The following is an 18,126-nucleotide window of genomic DNA, read 5'->3' as shown; positions in this document are numbered from 1 at the left end:
CACACTTGCCTGCACAGATGTCTGGAGCCCTGAGCTGAGATACTGCCCTACCACTGTGGTCACAGCGATACAGGCCCAGCTCAAGTATAAACTCAGTGTCTCCGTTCAGTGCTGTGCTACTCCCCCCCCCCCAACGATCCCTGTCCTGTGGAGGCCAATGGGACCCCAAGGGGCCTCAGTCTTGGAGTGGGGCTCAGGTCTTGGAAGTCAGTGATCCCTCCCATCTATCCTCTGACTGGTCTAGCCTGCCACCCTCTGGGCAGTTGGGAACAGGAGGATGTGGTGAGGGGCGCCCTTTCTTCCCTTGCTGGAGGCTTACCTCGGGGGGCTTCTGTGTTTTGTAGTCAGTAGTGGTGCCCAGGTGCCGGGGCACAGCAGAGGCGCTCCAGATCACTGTGGCCCATATCCTGGGAGATGCTGGCAGCCCCTACCTCACTGGACTTGTAAGGAGTGTCTAAGTGTGTGCGTGGCGGTGGTGGTGAACTTGGGGAGGGGCCCGTTCTTGCTAAGGTCCTGGGGCCTCGCAAACACCCCTCTCTTCTTGGCAGATCTCCAGTGTCCTGCAGACCGGGCGCCCAAACTCCTATCTGCAGCGCTTCCTCGGCCTGCAACACAGCTTCCTATGCTGTACCTTCGTCATCGTGCTGGGTGGTGGCTGTTTCCTCCTGACTGCACTGCACCTGGAAAGAGACCAGGCCCGGGCCAGGCAGTCTGGCAAAGGTACTCCCACCCCTTTGAGCCCTGCCAGGCTCTGGGCTGAACATTTCTGAGGCCTGGAGCACTGGCGACTACCTGTGCTTCTGGACAGCTCATTGCAGAGAATTGATTATGCCCCTGCCCTGTGCCAGGCAAGGTAGCAGATGCCGGAGAGAGACAGAATTAGGCCAAGTCTGAGCCCTCACGGAGCTAATGCTCTAGTGGACCGGAAACGGGAAAAGTGAGAGAGAAAAGGTTTGATGTAAGTGCTCTAGAGACAAAAGACAGGGAAACGGACTGACAGGGACAGATGGCGAGGTCCCCGTTGTACAGGTGACATTGGAGTGAAAGAGCAAAGAAGAAAAGGGGAGTGAGCCAAGCAGCTAACTGTAGGGAAGGGGCCCTAGGAGGCGGGGACAGCTAGTGCAAAGGTCCTGTGGTGGGACTGTGCCTGAAGTGTTGAGGACTGATAAGGTGGCCAGTGCTACTGTAGCAGGAGGGAGGGGGACAGTGAGGGCAGTGAGTGAAGCAGAGAACAGAGGGATTCCTTCAAAGGACTGTAGCCTTCACTGACAGTAAGAGGGGAGCCCCTGTGGGGTTTGCAGAAGCGGGGGCCCAAGGGCTTGATCAGCTTTGGGAAGGCATGCCCAGAGCTCCTGTATTGAGAACAGAATTCAGAGTGCCAGATTGGAGCAGAGAGGTCCCAGAATGCTCTGTACAATGCTGGTAGGAGCTAAACCCACAGGGTGGCGGTGAAGGGGTCTGATTGGGGATTTACTACGCAAACAGAACCTCATGGATTTGTAATAGATTGTCCCTAGGCCCGGTCTCAAAGCTTCTTCTGCCTCCTTTGGGCTGGCTGATCATCTTCTATCTCGCACAGGAACTCTGGACAGCAAGGACGTAGCCAGCAGGAACACCGAGAGCCAAGGCCTGCTCTCCGGCACCAGCACCCCAGCAGAGGAGCCCTGAGTCCATCTTGCAGTGAACAGGCTCCATCCTACCCACATCCTCCTGATGGCCCCACCCATCTTGGCTGTGACTCAGGGACTCCAGCTAAGCTACACTTGCCACTTGTCCAGGCCCTGCTAGAGAACTGCCAGGGCTCAGGAGCTGGCTAGATTGACTTGTCACCACACTCCAGGGAGGCTGGGCCCTGTGTCTGCACCCAGCAGGGAGGCCAGGTCCTTATTAAAGCATGACCAGTGCAAAGCCCTGAGATTTCAGGGCTTCTTAGAGCCATCTTGTTATTTATAGCCTCATGAAGCCTCTGCAGGGAGGGGAGGGGGACATAGGGCAGGTCAGGCCAAGGATTCACAGTGGCCTCGACAACAGGGTCCCTGAGGAAGTTGCTTGGCTTTAGTGTCTGGGTATCTCCACCATGAGTCCTTCACTCTGACTCAGCTTCTCCTGTTTGTAAAGGCACGGGGTGGGGGGGGTACCTGGGGTTACCCCTCTGTGAGAATTCATCCTCTGAATGAGAGGTGGTCTTGGAGGTGGGTTCCCCGTGGCTGCTGGTGTGGGTGTGTGACCCCACTCAAGCCTGTGCAAATGGCAGGGGCAGCTGCCTCTGAGCCACATGCAGAGCAGCTCACATGACTGTTCACACATACTCATGGACGTAGCCTTCCTTCTCTCCAGTCTATGCTTTGACCCCAGCATCTCCATGGGGAGGGCTGGCTCTGTGGGACCCATGCTTGGCACTGGGTTCTGAGCAGCTGGGCTCAGCAGGCCCCACAGGAGATCGACAGCTTCCAGGCGGCCAGCAGCAGGGAGGCATGTTCCTTCCGCCCATGACCCCAGCTTCTGTCCCCTCCCCCGGAGCCCAGCCAGGCAATCACTCCCTCCCTCACTGCCACCTCTGCTGTGCCAGGCTGTGCCTGCCTCCCAGCATCTGTGGGCAGAGCAGTGGCCCAGCATTCAACACTGCTCCTTGCCCTTACATTCTTAGCCTGCCTCTTAGGGCTCCTCCTTGTTCCTAGTTGCCTGTGACAGGCTCCTGGAGCTAGGTTCACCAGCTCAGCCTACACCTGCCCCCAGGCTCAGCTCTCCTCAGGAGCAGGCATCTCCAGGACAAAAGCCCTCACTCCATGAGTTGGCATCATGTGGAGTTTAAGTGAAACAACCACCCTGAAACTTTAAGGAAACGGACTGGTGTGGAGAGTTTGACTCGCTGAGAAGGAGGCAGCCATGTTGCTCTCAGTACTCATGGACTAGAAGATCAGGGCCACCTCCTGCCTTTCAGCTGCAGATTCCATAGCTCTATTTGAGAGGCACCAAATGCAGGTTTCTAGCCCAGGTCCCGTGTGATTCTCACAGGCTAGCTCCAGGGTTAGAACCTAGCACCCATGCTGCTGTGACACTCAGCTGCCAGACAGCGGGCAGAGTCCAGTGGCTGGGGAAGGAGGCCAGAGACGTCATGTGTGCCAAGTCTGCAGACACTGACAGATATCAGTAGGTCCCATCAAGGTGTGGGGCAATAAGTCAGACTTGAGCTTATCTGGACCTTTTGGACCTCACAGCCCAAAGCAGGACAGGAAATACACGGGCTAAGCCAAGGAAGACATACTTCCTATGAGAAAAGGGGTCACATGGCTCGGAAGCCTTCTAGAGGTGGCTTTGAGACAAGAAATGTGGAGGAAAGGAACCCTAGGCAGGGGGCACAGAACTAGGGAGAGGGAATGGGACGGGAAGCACATAGTGAATCGTGGATGGATGTAGAGTGGCCCTTGAGGAGGTGCGCATGCCATCGGTGGGAAGGGGTGACAGAATTGCCTGGGAATGAGGGCCTCAGATGCCTGCCACAGCACTGTAACTTTCATCCCTAGTCTGGGGGTCACATCTTCTAGTGCATTCTGAAGCTTGAGTTCCCAGGACTCAATGAGACCCGATGCTTAGCCAAGGATTTACAGGATATTATTTTCTAAATGAATTTGGCGAGTGCCAGAGTTCTGGGACTGAGGGACCCTGGGAGGACAAGGCCACACCTCATCTACAGCCAAGCTAGGCCCCAGCTTCCCTCAGGTCTTACCTCCTCCCTGTTGGGGACCAGTCCCAGTAGATGAGGTCACAGGTGCAAGCCTGTGAAAGGCCCCCAGTGCCTCACTACAAAGAGTTGCGGAGCATAGTAAACAGAATACATCTTTATCGCCTGAAGGGTGCTTGTTGGGTAATCCTGGCTATTGACACTCTGGACTTGTTTGTTGGGAATGTCAACAGGAGTGAAAATGCTATTCAGCAAGACATCCCCAAGTCCACAACCCTGCTCACTTCACGTGCTAATGACTCAGCTTCCAGGAGACATCCTGGCAGGAAGATGTTTCTGCCTATGCCTACCCATGTGTCCATGAGGCCAGCTTGCTCTCTAGGTTGGCGTCTTTCAACCGAGGAAGGTTGGAGGATTGAGCATGCATCTAAATTCCCCGCACCTCGAATCTGGCTTGTTCCCCTGCAACTAGCCATTGACCTGTCTGTCTCTAAGTGGGCAAGTGACTTCCTGCTGTGTCTGGGTCAGCTTCTGAGGTAGTGAGCTCACAAAGGTTCTATCAGAGAGTCTGACAAGAAGTACTGGTGCTTGTTGAAGCCATGATTTACCCCAATGCCAAGAGGGTGGGCTTGCACTGGCTCCTCTGGGTGGCCACAGCAGTTTGGATTATGAAGCTGCGTGCAGCAGAGATGGACAGACTACCTTAAGGAGGCAAAGGACTCATTGGGCTGTGGAGGAAGAGCTCACTGAATTGACAGGAAGGTTGAAGAGCCAGAGTTTTTAACCTCATCTTTTAATCTTTCAGAGCTCCAGACATTTTTTTTTCCTATTGTTTTCCCACTTACTCAAGATTTAATGCCCCAGGCATAGCAGTCCAGTTGGGTTAGCTTGGATCCTCTGCCTGTGCCTTGATTCATAGTTCCATTAAGACCAGGAAGCCATGAAAGCTGCTAGGAAGAGGAATGAATTAATTCTGATCATCAAAACTAAATGGCCAGGGGTGTGGCTCGGTGACAGTGCTTTCCTAGCAGACCCCACATTTGATTTCCAACACTAAAACAATGAAATATTTTTTTAAAAGCACCCCCCCCCTTCTTCAAATAGTGACAGCATCTACTGCAATGATTTGGGGCAGGCCACTGGCCTCTCCACAGAGTGAGGAAGAGGCTCCACTCAATGTTCTTCCAGAGACTCTTTGTTTCTGATGGTCTCAGCCCATGACCCAAGGTGACTGAAGCATCTATAATTTAGAAAGTTTTAAAAATGTTCAAACATTAAAGGCGGCGGTGGCATACACCTTTAATCCCAGTGCTCAGGAGGCAGAGGCAGGCGGATCTCTGTGAGTTCAAGGCCAGCCTGGTCTACAAAGCGAGTTCTAGGACAGGCTCCGAAGCTACACAGAGAAACCCTGTCTTGAAAAAAAAAACAAACCAAAAAACGTTCAAATGAGTTATGTGCAGTGGTGCACACGCCTTTAACTCCAGCACTCGGGAGGCAGAGGCAGGTGGATCTCTGAGTAGAACCAGCCTGGTCTACAGAGTGAGTTCCAGGACAGCCATGGCTACGCAGAGAAACTCTGTCTCGGAAAAAAAAAAAAAATGTTCAAATGATGGAACACGAACTTCTGTATAAGTAGGGATTCAGAGCCATCTGTTCTGAGCAGGAGAGAGGCAGAGATGAAATGTTCAGAGTAAAACTCATGTGGCAGGCCCCAAGCGGGGAGATGGGGAGACTCCAGTGAGTCTCCGGTGTGGTAACAGCAGGAGCAGAGTAGGGAGGTCTTCTCCCCAGCTAGCGTGGTGACCTGCAGGAAAGCTGTGCCAAGGATGGAGGGGGTGTCATTAAGGAGAAAATGCCTTTTCTACAGGCGGCAGGATTGAAATCTGGCTGGTTTCTGAGTCACCCAGAGCAACAGATACACAATACAAATCAACACATATTTCCTGCACCTGCTAAATGTCATTTGCTCATTCAATCAACAAACATTCTCTAAGCACCTCCTCTGCACTGGATGGTGAAGATGAATCAGACAGGGCTTGAGCCCTTGAGGCTCATGTCTTTTGGGGGTGGAGTGTGGTGGAATCAAACAAACATAATCAGAATAATGAGTTCGTCGTGATGGAGGAATATACACGTTACAAAATAGCCCCAAGGAGGAAATGATTGGTCATCCAGGTGGGTCAGGGAAGGCTTTCATGAGGAAGTCAAGCCTGTGCTGGAGTTGTGAAGGACCAGCTATAGAAGCTAGCCTAGAAAGCCTTGTAGGCAGAGCCCAACTAAAGGGTCAGGGGGGAGTGGGGGTTTGAGCATGTGACGCTCTCCATGGTTCTGAACCATCATTGTGTTAGCAGACCAAAAGCTTTTCTGGTGAAGGGCAGATAGGGACTATAAACAAATGAGCCAATTTTTGCCACTTGCCCAGGCTCCAGGAAGAATCTGAGTGTCCATCCTGGGAGTTCCATGTCCTTGGAAGGACTTCTGAGATCCTTTACCATGAGAGAGTGTGCTGGAGATATGTAGGAGGCTCTGAGGCCAGAAACACATGGGTCAGGAAGGGTTGTTGATGCCACTGAGAGATCTACGGAGAGGTTTTGTGCCAGGCAGTGATGGGGTCGCAGGTATTGTTTGAAAAATTACTAACAATCACCGTAGGGGAAAGCCTGGAGGTGGATGTGGGAGCAGGCCATCCAAGCGAGACATCTGACGTCTATCAGTGGGCAATGGAGAATATTGAAAGTGAGACTCAATAGGCTATATAGCTCAATAAGGGGTTCAAGTAAGACAGTCACAAATGGCCCCTAGGGTTTCTCCTTGGTGTCGTTGTGAGTCAGGAGATTTGATGCTATGATAAGAGGCAGACTTGAGAGAAGGATGGTGAGTTCCATTCGGGATATGCTGAGCTGAAGGTGTGTGTGTAGTTGCTAGGAGGATGTATGGGAGATCGTATGTGAACCTGGAACTTGGCAGTGAGGACGGTCTAGAGGTGGGGGTCAGGGTATTATAAACAAATGCATGGTCACTGAGAGCCCATGTGGAAGTGAAGGCTGCCCAAACAGTGTGCCAAGTGACAAGAGAAGCTACCACAGCCTGAGCCAGGGACATGCTACCATGTGGGGATGGCAGAGGTGAGAAGGACTGACCTCCATCCAGATCATCAGCCTTGATGGTACTCATTCTACGTTCTCACATAGCCTTACAGAGTGTTCTGTGGGAATATGGTAGCTTCTCCCTGCTCTGGGAGACTCATAATGTATGTACTCATGGTCTTGGTTAGAGTTTCTATTTCTGTGATTTAAAAAAAAAAAAATCATGGCCAAAGGCAACACTACAGTCCATCATGAAGGAAGTCAGGGCAGGAACTCAAGGCAGGAACCTGGAGGTAGAAACTGAAGCAGACCATGGAGGAACACTTTTTACTGGCTTGTTCTTTATGATTTGATCAACTTGCTTTCTAACAGCAACCAGGACCACGTGCCTAGGGATAGCACCACCCATGGTGGGCTGGGCTTTTGCACATCCCAGTCCTTAATCAAGAAAATGCACCATAGGCTTGCCCCATGTACCAGTCTAGTGGGGACAGTTTCTCAGTTGTGGTTCCCTCTTCCAAAATGACTGTAGCCTGTGTTAAGTTCACATAAAATTAGCCAGCACACTCATAGCAAAGGATCTGAGAGGTCTCTCAATAAGGAAATGTCTCTGTTTACCCCACCGTTTCCCAAATACAGTGATCCTTGGAGTAACTGCACTAATGTTCTGTGCCTCACTTGTTTTGGAATTTGTTGTTGAGAGAAGGTCTCACTGTGTAGATCACACTGGCCTGAAACTCGTGAGCCTCTAGACTCAGTTGCTCAGGTTCTGGGATTATAGGTGTGTACTATCTCATGTGTGGTAGTTACAGTCTAGACCTGATGAATGAACATCAGAAGGTCCTGGAACCATTGTGGAGTTCAGATTCCCTTCATGCCCAGAAGAAAAGAGTCTTGCAGAAGCTGTGGGCAGAGTCGTGGGGAACCAGGAAGTACTGACTTAGGCAGTAGCCATACCTCGGATGGATTGCTTCTTTCCCAGGGGCTTCTCAGTCTCCTCACCACAGAAGCAGGAATGATAACCCACAGGTCTGATGGACATGGTGGCTCATACCTGTAATCCCAGCACTTGGGAGGCAGAGACAGGCGGACCTCTGTGAGTTTGAGGCCAGTCTGGCTTACATAGTGAGTTCTGGGACAGCCAGGACCCCATCTCAATGCCCCCCCAACCAAACAACATTCCACAGGCCCCCTGACCTATGGTCCCAGGATGCTGCGGTTCTCACAAAGCCCTCATCGGCTCACAACCACATAGCCAGAAAGGACATTGCTGTTTCTATCACCCTGCCCATGGATAGGAACCCCTGATCGTACACAGGATTTACTCCAGACGCAGCCTTTAAATTAGAAGCCTCATAGTAGCAATGAATGGCTTGATTGATGGCAAACAGGATTTCCCCCCTGCCCCCAAAATATGCCCTCTTTCCCTGCTCTAGAATTCAACCAGGGGTGGAGAGGAAGGGCAATGGATCCAAAACTTGCCTCCCTGGGCAGGGTTATGAAAGGATAAGAGTTTAGGGATAGGACATGCAGCATGGGTAGAGAACAAAGCCATGACTGAATCTCCTTCACAGGTCCACAGCTGGACAGCAGACACTGTCCTTTATCTGGCACTGTCCCACAGTTCTGGGGATCATTGTGGGGGTCCCAGTTCTAGCCCCATGGAGCTTCTGGGTCTGCTAATTATCTGCTATCCCTGACCACTCATTGAAATTCCCCTTGACTGACTTTTCGGGCCCAAAATCAGCCAGCTGGAAAGAGGCAGCAGGCAACTTTCAGAATGAAATCTGTTTTCCTAACCTTCCCGTCACAGTCATTCATACTCAACACAGTGAAGCATATTTTTAGTCACTTCACAGAATTTAAAAGACACCTTGAAGGCGCCAAGAAACACCAGCTTGGGGATTTGCTCACTAAGACAGTGGAGCGTGTGTGTGTGTGTGTGTGTGTGTGTGTGTGTGTGTGTGTATGTGCGTGCACCTCATGCTTTGTCATCCATTGGCTATGCCATGACTCACTGTGGCCGACACCTTCACAAGATGTTCCTGTTGTGGACGTGGGCTCTGGAGCAGCCTGCAATAGCATGAAAGCTCCCAGCCTAGATGATGACTTCAGAGCCCTGGATTAGTACCAACCAGACCATTGACTAGCTGTCTGTTTATGATGGGTCACTCTGGTGACCCGGAATCACAGACAGAAACCACTAGATTTCTGAGGGTCTGAATTAACTCTTATTCTCTCTCTCTCTCTCTCTCTCTCTCTCTCTCTCTCTCTCTCTCTCTCCTCTCTCAATGGAACCAAGGGCTTGGCATATACAAGGAAGAATATGATATACTGGGTTTTAATTTCTTTCTTTTAAAATATTTATTTATTTAGAGACCTGTTCCCCTGGACTCACTGGTCTGGAACCTCGGAGTTAGCCTTAAACTCAAAGAGGGCCACCTGCCTCTGCCTCCCAATGATGGAATTATGAGTGTACTTCCACGGACAGCATAGATTTTGTTTTTAATTAAAGCCCCAAAGAGATGAATGAGAGAGTTTCAGGGGAGCCCCTCAGACCCAGGCCACATCTGGTGAAGTAGTGGAGACCATTCTGTACACAGCAGCTAGCCAGCCATTCTCCAGAGCGGGCTGAAACCCCCTCCCAACTCTTAGTCTCTAGATTGTCCGACTCTTACCTTTCCATCTTCCATTAGTTAGAAACAGAGACCCAGAAAGACGGTAGAGGTCTTGTCCAGAATTAAGCCATACACCAGAGCAGATCTGGGCTAGATTTCCAACTTTCATTAAGGGCTTTGGGGAGATGGTACCCTCAGGTGGGAGGCTTTTCCTGCTCCAACTCTTCTCCCCATCATTTGCTTGAGACAGGATCTCTCCTGACTCAGCCTCCCGAGTCCTGGGGTTACAGGCGTGGGACGCCAGAGGCACTCCTGGTTTTCTAATCCGAGTCCTGGCTCTCATGAGCTCCGATCTGAGTTTAGGGATATGGCCAGGGTGCACACACAGAAATGGGCCCAGGGTAGGTCGTGGCCTGGAGCTGCTTCTCTGGAGAGAAGAGCAATGTGCCTTTTATGAGGTCTGCATCTTGGGTCCACCAATTGAGTTTCTTAGGCAGCCCTACCTAAACTGACTGAATCAAGGTAACTGTTGGAGCCATCGGCTCTCCAACAGGTGTCCCTGTTTCGACCATCTGAGACCTTTTTCTTCAAATGCGTAGATCGTGCTGTGGGCCTCCCTCGATCTCAGCAGGGGTCCTCTCCCGCTGCAAAGACAGGGTGGAAGTTGATAGGGTCTGGGGCATCCTACATCCCTCACCTAAATCCTGATCAGTGCCGCAGTTCCCCCGCAATCTCCTCCCGATCCCCGCAGGTTCCGCGGCCGCATCGCTCCTGCGTGACTTGCGCCCCCGTCAGGCGGGTGGGGCTCTGCGGCCGGCCTCCCCCGCACCCCCCGGGGCAGCACGTGCGGGGCGGGGCTGTGGCCTGAGCCCGGAGGTGATTGGGCACGAGCTTGGTGGGCGGGGCCGGCCGCAGCTGTCAGAGCCTGCCGCGGCCGCGCGTCTGACTGAACAGTAGCAGCGCCGCAGCCGGGGCTGGAGCCCGAGCGCAGAAGCCGACGGGCCGGGCCGGGATGGTGCAGCGGCGGCTCCGCGGCGCGTGCACGCCCTGAGCGGGCCCGGGCTGGGCCTCGCTTCCCCCGCCCCGCCCCCCGCCGCCCCGGCCCCGGCCGGCATGATGTGCCTGGAATGCGCCTCGGCGGCGGCGGGCGGCGCGGAGGAGGAGGAGGCGGACGCCGAGCGGAGGCGCCGGCGCCGGGGGGCGCAGCCAGGGACTGGCGGTAGCTCTTGCTGCGGGGCGCGGGGCGCGGGGGGCTCTGGAGCCGTGTCCGCCGACGAAGAGGTGCAGACGTTGTCCGGCAGCGTGAGGCGGGTCCCGTCCGGACTCCCCAGCATCCCCAGCACCCCGGGCTGCGCAGCCGCTGCCAAGGGCCCCGGCGCGCCGCAACCCAAACCCGCCAGCCTGGGCCGAGGGCGGGGGGCAGCGGCTGCCATCCTGAGCTTGGGCAACGTGCTCAACTATCTGGACAGGTACACCGTGGCAGGTGAGCAAGTGCCCCATCGAGCCCGAGGACCAGGGCCCTTCCACCCCAGATACCCTAGGGAGCTTTTGGTTGCCAGCCCCCTAGATCCAAGCCCTCTGGAGAGTCCCTAAGGACCCTGTGTTCAAGCGATGCTCTCCTGTTTTACGGGTGCAATCCAGAGCACCCTACGCTCCCCGTGCCAGGGGTTAGAGGAGTTCCCACCCCTGGAGCAGCCAGTGAGTCCTCGCTGGCCCTTGACGGCCCACCCGTTGTCCTCCCGGAGTCTCCTCTGCGTCCCGCTTGCCTTCTCGCCTGTGCGCCCCCTCCCTCCGCAGTCGCAGGTTCCCGGGCCTCTCCTCCTCTTCCCCTGGCCCAGGCCGTCTGTGCGTGCACCGCCCGTCTGTTCCTTCCTTCCTCGGCCGCCGCCAACCCCCCTGCATGCGTGCGGCCAGTGTGTGCGCCCCTTGCGGGTGTGCGCCAGGCAGCCTGAGTGTGTGCGCGCGTGGCGGCGCAGATATGTGTGTGTGAGCTTGTAAGCGCGTGGCTGACAAAGGCTCCGGCCTGCGGGGAGCCGAGGGAGGGGCGGGGCGGGTCCACGCCGCCTGGGGACCGAGGATGCGGTTTGCAGCTGGCTCTGGCTTGAGGCCTGGAGACGCCTCCTTCTGCTCCACAGCGCTTGGGGCCTTGGGGCAGGGCATAGGCCTGGGGGCGCTCGGGGGTGGGGGGGCTCTAAAGAGAAGAGCCTCATGCTCCTTACGCATCTCTGGGAATCAACCCCAGGTTTGGGACTGAGACGGATACAACTGGGTTTCTATCCTGAATGTGTGACCTTGGGCCAGTTTCAGCTGGTGTTTAGGTCTGTTTCCGTTTGTGAATTGATTGATCCGGGGCCTCTTAGGATGGATGTGGTTCTGGGATTCTATTCTGCTGGCTTCTCTCCTGTCTTCGCAGGGGTCAAGAGGTAGGGACTTGTCCTAGAGCTGGCCCTGCATGAGAATAATGCAGCCTTGAAAAGAAAAGAATCCGGCCAGATTGGCTTCGGGGCTCCCTGTGGAGGAGAACAGTTCTGGGGACCTAACGTTCTAGCGTAGGACTTAATGAGAGAGAGGGGAGAGGGAACAGGAGGAGAGAGAGGATGAATTGGGTATTTTGCCTGACACTAAAGAAAACTCAGGGATGATCAGGAAAGGAGAACCCTGGCATAAACCACATGCCACCTGGGTACCTGGGTGCTCTTCTTTTGGCCTCAGTCTTCTCCCGTGTTGTGTCAAGTGGAAAGAAAAAAAACTCTAACCAGAGAGCAGAAACTGCCCCCTCAGTCTCGCTTGTACACCCACCCACCCTTGGCTCTCTGGCCCCCCACGGGGGTGGGGGTGGGGTGAGTGGGTGAACTTGAAGTAGGTGCCAGTGGCATCAATTTTTGGGTCAGGTTGTCCCAAGGGACTGTTCCCTTGCTCTGGTAAGCAAGAGCATAATGTACCCTCAAATGTGCCAACCTACCGTGTATGTGATGTGCTGCCTGGGACTCAAGATTTTACGTGCCACCCTATGAAGACAAGTCAGAGAACATGGAGGGCCTCCACTTGGCAAAACAGGCTCTGCCCAGCCGGGGGAACCCAGGTCCAAAGACAGCCCTGTCCAAGATGGCCCAAGGGGTGATCAGCAAAGCAGGTGTTAGACCTCCTCAGCCTGGCCTGGACAGAGGTCTCTTCTCTCTCTCTCTCTTAGGTGGGAAATATTGGTGTGGTTTCTAGTGTTGTCACGCTTTCCAACTTGTTTTATTCTGGCCCCAGACCACCACTTCTGAGGTTCCCAGAGGAACGTGGCCAGGGTAGAGAGGGGAAGGTGAGCTCAGGGAAGTGGTGGTGGTGTGTGTGTGGGGTTATCTACCTCCACCAATGCTTGGGTCAGAGTGGGAGAACGAGATAGCCGATTTCTGGTGAACTGATTAAGGGGGACACAGCGGGAAGGCCTGGAAAGCTCTGGACACACCCCTGCCTGAGCTGTGCATCCCTCACTGTCCTGCCCAGGGAGTGAGCTTGTGCACTACCCCCACCCCACCCCCAACTCAGCACGCATCATCTCCTCTCCGGATAAGCCTGCCTCCCTTTCTTTATGATGGCCTTCCCTCCCCCCTGCCCCCGAGTTCAGTTTTTAGGAATATTTACAATCTCTATGGTGACCACTGTGGCTTTCAAGGTCTTGTGCCAGGACCCGAGTCCACCTGTCGCCTGCTGGCCCTGCTGGGTCAGAGGCAGTCATACAGACGCTCGGCTGTGTGGGCACTTTTGATGTTTGTGCCCACTTGGCCCCTAAGAACCTCACAGTCTGGCCCCAGCAACCTCATCAAAGCATGGGGAGTTCCTGCTCTTCTTTACATCTCTCCTGTACAGTTCTGTTTTCTCGTAGCATAGCCAGTTCTGTCCAGAGGAGTATAATGCCAGCTAAATATGAATGCCAAAAATGTCTGGTCTTCGGACAAAAACGAAATAGGTGCAATTCATAGATTTCATTTGTATGTGTACAAATTTGTACACATACATTTGTATGTATGTGTATTTGTACGTATCATTTGTATGTTCCTGGGAGTGTATATATGAATGTGGGTGGGTGTGGAAGCCAGCAGTCAGCCTCAGGTGTGGTTCCTCAGCAACTGTCCACTCTGTTTTTTTGGCCTGGAGCTTGCTGATTAGGCTTGACTGGCTAGCTAGTGAGTTCTATGGAGTTGCCTGTCTCTTCTTCCCCAGTACTGTGATTATAAGCACATATAAGCACAATTGCATGCTGTTGAGCCTGGCTTTCTAAAAACTATTTGTTTTATATGTGGGTGGGTATAGAGGTCTGAGGACAACTAACAGGAACGGTCTCCTTCCACCAGGAGTCCTGGGAATTGGACTCAGGTCATTAGTCTTGACAGCGAAAGCCCTTATTCTCCAATCATCTCAGTGGCCTGAGACCTGACTCCCACCCCTCCCCCCCCCCCACCCCCACACCCGGGTTCTAAGGACAGGTCCTCATGTTTCAGGCCTTCGTGCCTCAAGCACTTTACCAGGTCAAGCTGTCTCCCCAGCCCTAATTAATAAATTTGTCCCACAGATTTGTTATGTTATTCTGGGATATTTTGCATTTCTTTTCGTATCATCTTCCAAGTCATTGGATGATTTGGATTTACCAGCACAGCTGGGGTCAGACTCACCGTGGCAGGGGTCGCAGGAGGACACAGTGCAGGGTTAGAGTCTTTGCCACCAGAGTTTGTATCCAGCTGCATCAGTCTGCCAGCTGGTTAGTTGTGTGACCTTGCCGCCATCGTCTGAGGCTTCTGTGGGCCAAGTACTCCCTCCACCTGGGCTGGTATGGAATGAATGAGAATGTACCCACAGCACCTGGGTGGAGGCCAGATACCTGGGAGGGCTTCACGAAATGTCAGCTGTCTGCGCTTTCATGCAGAGGCCCAAGCTGTGCCCCTAACCAGCATGTCCTTCCTCATTCTCTCTGTGTATGACAGTCCCTTTCAGGCTGTCCTTTGGGATACCTTTGTGAGAGCCCCTCCCTTCTGCACCAGGGTTGGTCTCTGTCCTGGGAACTCGAGTGGCTTCTGCCTCTTTGCTAGCATTCCCAGCGCCACCCAGTGATCCAGGTAATTATGGGCTCTCATCCCCATGGGAACCCCCTAAGGGCAGCCAGCCTCAGACTTGGGGAGGAGGGCTGGGCCCCCATTCTCTGCTCCAACAGTACTGCTTCTCTTGGACAACACCGAGCCCAGCAACCTGGTCTAAATCCTTCCCTCCACCTTCTTGTACGGACAGGGAGAAGGAGAACCGAGGCACCTGTGGCTTCCGGGCCAGGAAGAAAGTTCCCTTTCTGGTTTTGCTTCCTGGAGCTAGAGTGACCTCTGCCCCTCGGCTCCCATCTTCCAAGGATGGTCATACTTGTTTGGCTCCTGGAAGCAGGCCCAACCAAAGAGGGCTGCTGGCCTGGGCTCTAATTGTGGTTGATGAGTGACTATTTGATAACCAACATCCTTCCCCAACTTCTTAGGAGCACCTTTGCCCTTCTCAAGACCTACTTTCTGTCCCTTCGATCCAGCCTGTGGCACTTTCCCCAACCTGGAGTTGGTCGTCATTGTGGGGGCTGGTGAGGAGAGACAGAGCCTTGCCCTGGGGGAGTCCTTTTCTGCCAAAGAAGCTGAGACCAGTATCCATGGCAACCACTCACTAACACAAGCCCAGAAGGAGTGATGAGCACAGGGGCCCCGCCAGAAACACAAGCCTGGCAGGCATAGAGCTTCCCCTGAGCCTGAGGGCTGGGTCCTGAGCTGTGGTGCCAGGCTGGGGCTCACTCTCCTCCTAGCTCTTTGTTCCTCTGTCTAGTTGAGTCTGTTTAGGGAAGATATATGGGGAAACTGAGGCCCAGGGTATCAAGCCACACTTCAGGGTCTTGTAATTCTCACTTCCACTCTGGATAGAGATGGTCACCCTAAGGATACACATGGTCCTTACCACCTTGGGTAACCCTGTCCTGATAGTTCACCTGGCCATGTCCGCACTATGGGGAAATCCCCACTAGTGATCTGGGTGTGGTGACCAGAGCACTGTCTGGCAGCCGTGCCCAGGTGAGCTTCAGAGTCCTGGAATGCCAGGTGACTCAGGGCCAGCCGTCCAGCCCCATGCCCCTGTCTCCTCCTCAAGGCTCTTCCTGTTCCTCCTGCTAGCCCCTCTACTGCTGACCTCTCAGAGGTCAGTACCTCTCCGAGGAAGTACCCAGGGCCCCTCCCAGCTCTGACTAGGCCTCAACGTCCCGTTTTGTGGTTGGGGCAGGAAGGCTGCAAGGGCTTCTGGTCACAGTCTGGTCTGAGAGGGAGGCTGCTGTGGATAGATGGAGCTGTTTGGAGAGGGGGAGACCCTCACCCTTCCCCAGAGCCTTCAGCCAGAGGAAGTGGCTTTTGTTTCTGCCTGGGTGTGGGGGCCTGAAATCTTGAGGATAGACAGAGATAAGGACAAAGGAGGCACACTGAATACTGGCCCCATCCCCAGGCTCTGAGTGGCTCCTGGGCTAAATGTCCTGCTACTTACTAGCTTTACCAGACCTCACCATCTTTGCTGGGTGACTCGAGGTGTCTCTGATCCCTGAATCTAGTCAATGATTCTGTCCTTCCTGTTGTGCCACTCCAAGAAATGCTTGTCTGCTGGTCCTGGCTCTCCCTGGACCTCCCCGTCCCAGGACCATCAGTCACGGTCCCCAGGCGCTTCAGTCTCTGTCCTCTGTTTCCCTGTGGATCTTTACTTTATTTTTAAAAATTTTAGAGGTAGTTATTTTATGAGTTTTTTTCTTTCTTTCTTTTTTTTTTTTCATGGCATGTACATCATATGCCTCATGCCCTGGGGGGTAAGAAGAGGGAATCAGATACCCTGGAGCTGGAGTTAGAGATGCTTGTGCGTCATTATGTGGGTGCTGGGAACTGAACCCGGGTCCTCTGCCATGCAAGAGCAACATGTGCTCTCAATCGCTGAGCAATCTCCCCAGCAATCCCCTCTCCCCCCTTTTTGAGACAGAATCTCATGCAGCCCAGGCTGGCGTTAAACCTGCTAGCTAGCTGAGGGTGACTTTGAACTCCTGATCCTCCTGCCTCTACCTCCCCAGTGCTGGGATTATAGGCGTGTGCCTCCATCCCTGGTTTAGGTCATACTGGGGACCCAACCCAGGGCTTCATTGCCCTAGGTAAGCACTCTACCAACTGAGCCACATCCTCAGTCCGGTTCTGGGTTTTAGTTATTTTATTTAATTAAAAAAACTCACATTTATTTATCCTATGTGCACCCGTGCCGTAGCATGCCTGTGGAAGTCAGAGGACGACCTGTGGAAATTGATTCATCTTCAACCATGCGAATGCCAGAGATCAAATGCAGGTCATCGGGCTCGGGGTCAGCACCCTTACCTGCTGAGCCATACATACATAGCTCTGCCTTCTTTTTAGCTTCCATCATGGTACATGTCCCTTCGACAGGGCCACTATCTCCTTCCAGCCTCAAGAGGCTGACATATCTGTGATCCCAGTGTACATGGGAGGCTGGCACCGGCCTGGGCAGCAGTTAGATGATCCAGCTCTGCCAGCCCCAGAACACCATCTTTGGAATGGGATAGGCTAGCTGGATGGGGGGGGGGGACGACACGACCATGAAGGACATGTGCAGAGGCTTGGCCCTCTATGGCCATGGCTTGGTGGATTCTGCCCTTTTATCCTGGCCACGGTGCACAATGAACCTCTGGGCTGGCATTTCCTGGAAGGAAATGAGAGGAAGTGGGACAAGCCTGCCCTTGTCTGTCCAGTCAGCCTTCAGCCTGGACAATGGGGATCACCTCACCCCAGGTAGAGCCACTTCTGGGCATTTAGGAGGGCATTTGGGAGGGCACAGTGATGGCTTTCCCTGTCTCACCTATGGATAAGGCAGCCCTGGCCCTGCAGTGAGATCCTGTGAAATAGAGAGCTGGTCCAGTCCTCTCCTGTTGGCTAGGCAGGAGTGAGCCAGCAAAGATAAGGCACTGCCTGATCTGGAGGTACAGGGGACACAGTTCTGGTCTCTTACCTCCCCTCTGCCCTCAGCTCAGCGACAGACCTTGGTCGGGTCTCCCTGCACCCAGCTGTGGTCTGTTGAGTGAGACTCCCAGGCAAGGATCAGGATTTGACTGAGAGGGCCTGGGCCCAAACCTGCTTGGTCCTTGGCTATTGCCCCATGTCTTCTGAGATATGGAAGCAGAAGTCCCCCAGGCTCTGTGGCCAGTGGTGCAGGACACAGAAAGTTGAGGGTGTATGGGCTCAAGCCAACACAGTTCAGGCCCCTTATCTCTTCCCTATGTTCTCTGCCCCACTCCTTGGCCTCATATCACCTCTGATGGTCATACCGCCCACACCTCTGAGGGTCAAGATAAGGCTGTGGCCACCTTGTGCCTGGCCCCTGGTGATCTGGGGAGGTGCCGGGCCAGGCCAGGGCTGTGTGGCTGAGCTGGAAAGGAGTGGCTATGCAGTGCCCTAAATTGCTAAGGCTGAGTCTGGTTCCAGGAAAGGCAGCCCCAAATGATAGAGTAGAACCACAGGCCAGTGGCTGGTCCCACCCACCCTGGCAGGAGTTTGATGAGGAGGGACATCCTCAGAGCTCTTGGAGGTCTGTGGCAGGTCTCTGGAGAAGGAAGGGGTTTTCCTAAAGGGACCAAGACTTCCAGGCTGGGGCTCCTTACCAACATGGTCCCAGCCAAAAATCACCCTCGACTGTCCGGATATTA

The 18,126-nt window shown here is 53.9% G+C and overlaps 2 protein-coding genes across 3 annotated transcripts in view; both read left to right on the top strand.

Annotated features, from left to right (window-relative positions):
- Spns3 (sphingolipid transporter 3 (putative)) overlaps positions 1-1,770 on the top strand; it is a 54,828-nt gene extending 53,058 nt beyond the window's left edge. Inside the window, 3 exon segments of the mRNA XM_028888716.2 lie at positions 345-443; positions 549-720; positions 1,580-1,770. Coding sequence (XP_028744549.1) covers positions 345-443; positions 549-720; positions 1,580-1,668 — 360 coding nt within the window. The 3' untranslated portion in view covers positions 1,669-1,770.
- Positions 1,771-10,332: 8,562 nt separating this feature from the next.
- Positions 10,333-18,126, top strand: part of Spns2 (sphingolipid transporter 2) — a 37,889-nt gene continuing 30,095 nt past the window's right edge. Inside the window, exon 1 of one of the 2 annotated variants that reach the window (XM_028888686.2) lies at positions 10,333-10,869. In XM_028888686.2, coding sequence (XP_028744519.1) covers positions 10,500-10,869 — 370 coding nt within the window. In that variant the 5' untranslated portion in view covers positions 10,333-10,499. The remainder of the gene's footprint in view (positions 10,870-18,126) is intronic. The other variant, XM_037201446.1, reaches the window with a different exon arrangement.

Source organism: Peromyscus leucopus, chromosome 8b (assembly GCF_004664715.2).
Source record: "Peromyscus leucopus breed LL Stock chromosome 8b, UCI_PerLeu_2.1, whole genome shotgun sequence".
Lineage (NCBI taxonomy): Eukaryota > Metazoa > Chordata > Mammalia > Rodentia > Cricetidae > Peromyscus > Peromyscus leucopus.
This window is presented reverse-complemented; position numbering and strand designations above follow the sequence as displayed.